Consider the following 5,000-nt stretch of genomic DNA (forward strand, 5'->3'; position numbering starts at 1 on the left):
GTGCATAACTGAGTGAATAATTGAATAAAAGTGTAGGTGAATAAATGACCTGGTAAGTGATCGAGCGAGCCAGTGAGTTTTTGCGTGCGTACATATATCCACGCGCATATTTATACACCTAAGTATTTATGTATTTTAAGTGCATATACGCATATATGTATATTTTCACGGCATACTTTTACGACCGCGGGTTTATTATGATACGTAGTTTTTTTCGCGCCGCAATTTTGACGCCGGGAAGAAACGCAAGCATGATGACGAGGCTGTTCAGCCGTGGGAACACTGCGCCGCTTTATCAGGGGGAGCCAGGAAGGAAGAGGAGGAGGAGGAGGAGGAGGAGGAGGAGGAGGAGGAGGAGGAGGAGGAGGAGGAGGAGGAGGAGGAGGAGGAGGAGGAGGAGGAGGAGGAGGAGGAGGAGGAGGAGGAGGAGGGGGAGGAGGAGGAGGAGGGGGGGAAAGGAAGACGACAGGACGAAAAGGAGAAGGAGAATAGAAGTGGAGGAAAGAAGGAGATAGCGAGGAAAGAAGGAGATAGCCAGGAAGAGGAAGACAAACAGGAAGAAGAGGAAGAAGACGAACAGGAAGAAGAGGAGGAGGAAGAGGAAGAGAAAGGATTGAAGACGAGGAGGGAGTGGAAGACAAGGAATAGATGGGGATGGAAGGGAAAAGGTAAAGAAGAGGTTAGAAGCAAAGATAACGAGATAAAGAGTAATGGACGCAACAGTAGTAATAAATAAGCAGTAACAAACAAAACAATAAAGATGTGGATAAGAGAGAACAACAGAAGATCCGAAGAGAAAAAGACCAAAAAAAGAATGACAGAGTAACACCGAGAGAGAGAGAGAGAGAGAGAGAGAGAGAGAGAGAGAGAGAGAGAGAGAGAGAGAGAGAGAGAGAGAGAGAGAGAGAGAGAGAGAGAGAGAGAGAGAGAGAGAGAGAGAGAGAGAGAGAGAGAGAGAGAGAGAGAGAGAGAGAGAGGAAAGAGAAAGAAAGGAAAAGGAAAGGAGAAGGAGAGAAAGAAAGGAAAAGGAAAGGAGAAGGAGAGAAAGAAAGGAAAAGGAAAGGAGAAGGAGAGAAAGAAAGGAAAAGGAAAGGAGCAGGAGAGAAAGAAAGGAAAAGGAAAGGAGAAGGAGAGAAAGAAAGGAGAAAATGGGAAGAGAGAGAAAAGGAAGAAACAGACGGAAAGGAGAATGACGGAGAAGAGAAAGAAAGGGTGGAGAAGGAAGAGGAGCAATAAGAAGCAGCAAGCGCTCCATCCCATCCGTCATCACGTTCGATTACACCTTTTCAATTAATAATTCACAATTCAATAATCCCCTCTCGCGTCTTTCATCCCTTCCCTCTTCCTCCGTCCCTCTTTCTCCCTCCCGTCATTCTTTCCATCTCCTCTACCTCCCTCTCTCCTCTCTTTCTTTCCATCTCTCCTATTTTCTCTCTCTCCATCCCTCTTTCTCTCTCCCTTCTTAATTTCCATCTCCCCTACCTCCGCTCTTCCTTTCCATCTTCCCTTCTCTCTCTCTTCCCTCTTCCTCTCTCCCCTCTCAATTTCCATCTCCCCTACGTCCCCCTTTTTCTTCCCATCTCCACTCCTCTCTCTCTCTCTCTTCCCTCTCCCTCTCTCTTTCATCACCCTCATTCCACTCCTCATTACGGTTCCTTCCACCGTCACCATCCAACCACCCCACCTGTTCGTTTGTCTCCGTTCCCCTGTTCATTTCTTCCGCTTGTGTTATCTCCCTTCATCTTGTGTTCTTTGATCTCTTCTCTCGGTGCTGGAGACATTTCGAAGAACAAGGGGAGGGAGTCGGAACTGGTTCGGTTAACTTTTATCTATCTGCCGTTCTGCATATTCACATACATATCAATTCATTAAAAATCTCGGTCGCTATTTCCATTTTGTTTCTATCTCCATCCTAGTCTCTCAGTTTCTCATTCTCATTCTTATTCTTATTCTCTCTCTCTCTCTCTCTGTATGTATTTATATATATATATATATATATATATATATATATATATATATATATATATATGCATGTATGTACATATATATCCATCTCTCACTTTCCCTTTCTCCCTCTCCCCCTCTCCCCCTCTCATTCCCCCCCTCCCCTCTCCTTCACACACACACCTTACCTTAGGCTCGGCGTGAAGATTGCCATGGTGCGCATGCGCGGGGTCGGCCGATCTCTTGTGGACATGCGGGTGCTCGAACAGGAAATAATTCTCCAAAGAGCCGATCTGAAACGCGTCAAGACATGTTAGTTTACGGGACAAATACAAGAAACAAAGACAAAAAAGTCTATAAAAATCTTGATTAAATTCCATGGTATACAGAAGGTCAGAATGAAAAAAAACAAAACAATGCGACACATTAACAAGGTAATAAGGACTTGGCAAGAAAAAAAAGAAAGAAAGAAAGAAAGAAAAAGTTTGTGTGTGTGTGTGTGTGTGTGTGTGTGTGTGTGTGTGTGTGTGTGTGTGTGTGTGTGTGTGTGTGTGTGTGTGTGTGTGTGTGTGTGTGTGTGTGTGTGTGTGTGTGTGTGTGTGTATGTGTAATAAAGACAATATCTATCTCAATATTGCAACTGTTGTTCCTCCACCCTCTCATCACCACCGCCGCTACAACACCACCAAATACAAATAATAAATACTCTATCAATAATAGTATTAACAATAGTAATAACAACAATTACAATGATAACAACAACAACAACAAATCGAAGATATGACTGCTTTATCTTGTGCATTCTCCACTGGGCGCTGTTCCTTCGTCCCCCCCCCCCCACCCGCATTGTTTGGCATTGAACGCGTGACCTCCGATTGACAGCTGCATAGGCTACGCTTGTCACTTGAGTCGCTGCGTTGCTTTATGTGCGCTGCACAGAGAGAGGGAGAGGTAGAGGGAGGGAGAGGTAGAGGGAGGGAGAGGGAGAGGGAGGGAGGGAGAGGGAGAAGGAGAGAGGGAGAGAGCGAGAGGGAGATGGAATGAGAAAGGAAGAATGAAGAAGAGGGAAAGATAGATGGAAAGGGAGAAGGAAAGTGAGGGAGAAGAAAAGTGAGGGAGAGGGAGAGGATGACGAAGAAGAGAGATATAATGATGGAGGAGGTGGGGGAGGGGGAGGGAGAGGGAGAGGGAAAGGAAGAAGAAAAGGGAATGGGAGATGAAGAGAGAGAGGGAAAGGGAGAGAATAAGATAAGTATAAATAAGTGAAAAAAACAACAGAATAACAAGATACCCAAAACGAAAAGGAAAATAGATAAAACCGATAGATGGAGCGAACATGAGCACTCCACCTCCACCCCAGCCTGCACCTCCGCAAAGCCCTACTCCCACACCCTCTGGAGTGCGTCTGGAGTGCAAACCCCAAAACCCGCTCACACTGCATCCGCGATAACTCATGCGACATTGAGAATGACGTCACGTTCCAAAACAATAAAGGGAGAAATAACGAGGATAATTAAGCGAATGACATTACGAAAAAAAAAATGAAACACCAGACATAAAAAAAAACGAAAGAAATAGACAAGGAACAAAGAAAGGCGAGGGAGAAAGGGAGAGGAGAGGGGTATCTAGTCGATTCGAAGATAAAAGAAGAAAAAAAGAGAAGGCGGGTCATAATAAATGATGCGAGTGAGGGGGAGAGAGAGGGAGGGAGGGACGGACGGAGAAAGGGAAGGAAAGGAAGAGGGAAGGATGGAAAGAGGGAAAGAGGGAAAGAGGGAGAGAGGGAAAGAGGAAGGGAGAGTGAGAGAGATTGAGAAAGATATGGAGGAAGAGACGAAGAGAGAGAGAGAGAGGGAGGGAGGGAGGGAGGGAGGGAGGAAAGGAGAGGGAGAGAGTGAGAGAGGGAAAGAGAGAGAGAGGGAGAGAGAGAGAGAGAGAGAGAGAGAGAGAGAGAGAGAGAGAGAGAGAGAGAGAGAGAGAGAGAGAGAGAGAGAGAGAGAGAGAGAGAGAGAGAGAGAGAGAGAGAGAGAGAACAAAGAACAGGAGCACATGATTAAGGAGAAGGGGATGGCACCGCGAGGCAAAAATTAATCACATCAAGAGACCCTGGAGAGTCTCCCGCGAGAACAAGGAACAAATGAGAACGCGGGGAATAAACAAGACGAACGAAAAAGGAGAAGGGAAGAGAATATGGAAGGAAAGCGTGAGAAGAAACGCAGATTGGAGGGAGGGAGAGGGAGGGAGGGAAGATGGGAAGGAGCAGAGGTAGAAACGTGGGAAGCAAGAAGGAGGAAAGAGGGAAGGGAAAGTGAAAAGGCGAGAAAGATGAAGGGAAGATGGGATGGAGGGAAGAAATGAGAGAGTTGAGGGAGAGAAGGAAAGCAGGAAGAAGAGAAGGAAAAGGAAAGAAAGGGAGTGTGATCGGTCAAAAAAAGAAAGGGGAAGCAAGGCAATAAAGACACAGCCGGCGAAAGCGGAAGAAGAGAAGGCGGAAAAACCACACAGGCGAGAAGAGGGACCACGGACCAGGCACGACTTAGGACTAATTATCGGAGAAAAGTTTACGATAATTCTCACCATCGATTTCGACGCCCGGCCTACCGCCTACAAATACATGCACACGCACATACACATCTGTAGATATTCACAAGTACACGCTCACACAAATACATACAGAAAAACACAATCACATATCATTCACCATCACGGACACAGACACACAAACACACACACATACACACACAAAAAAGAAAAAGGAAAAAAAGGGGGAAAAAAGCCAATCCTCGATAAACCAGTACGAAAAAAATCTGCCAAACGATTTCCCTAAATATATTCCCAGACCGCCATCTCATCCGATGCGTGCTCCTCCCATTCCCCCCTTTCCCACCTTCCCTCCTTCCCCCTCTCTCCCCTCTCCTTTTCTTCCCTTCTTCTTCTTCTTCTTCTTCTTCTTCTTCTTCTTCTTCTTCTTCTTCTTCTTCTTCTTCTTCTTCTTCTTCTTCTTCTTCTTCTTCTACTACTTTTTTTTTCTTTTTATTCCTCCTACTCTCTCGCCC

General features: G+C 45.7%; 1 protein-coding gene across 1 annotated transcript in view; it reads right to left on the bottom strand.

Moving 5' to 3' along the window:
• LOC122267606 (furin-like protease 2) overlaps positions 1-5,000 on the bottom strand; it is a gene marked incomplete in the record, with an annotated part of 326,186 nt that overhangs the window by 242,683 nt on the left and 78,503 nt on the right. The window contains 1 exon segment of the mRNA XM_086539276.1: positions 2,133-2,237. Coding sequence (XP_086395402.1) covers positions 2,133-2,237 — 105 coding nt within the window.

This window comes from Penaeus japonicus, unplaced genomic scaffold, assembly GCF_977035675.1.
Source record: "Penaeus japonicus unplaced genomic scaffold, GWHDUDI00000001_assembly GWHDUDI00000008, whole genome shotgun sequence".
NCBI classification, from domain to species: domain Eukaryota; kingdom Metazoa; phylum Arthropoda; class Malacostraca; order Decapoda; family Penaeidae; genus Penaeus; species Penaeus japonicus.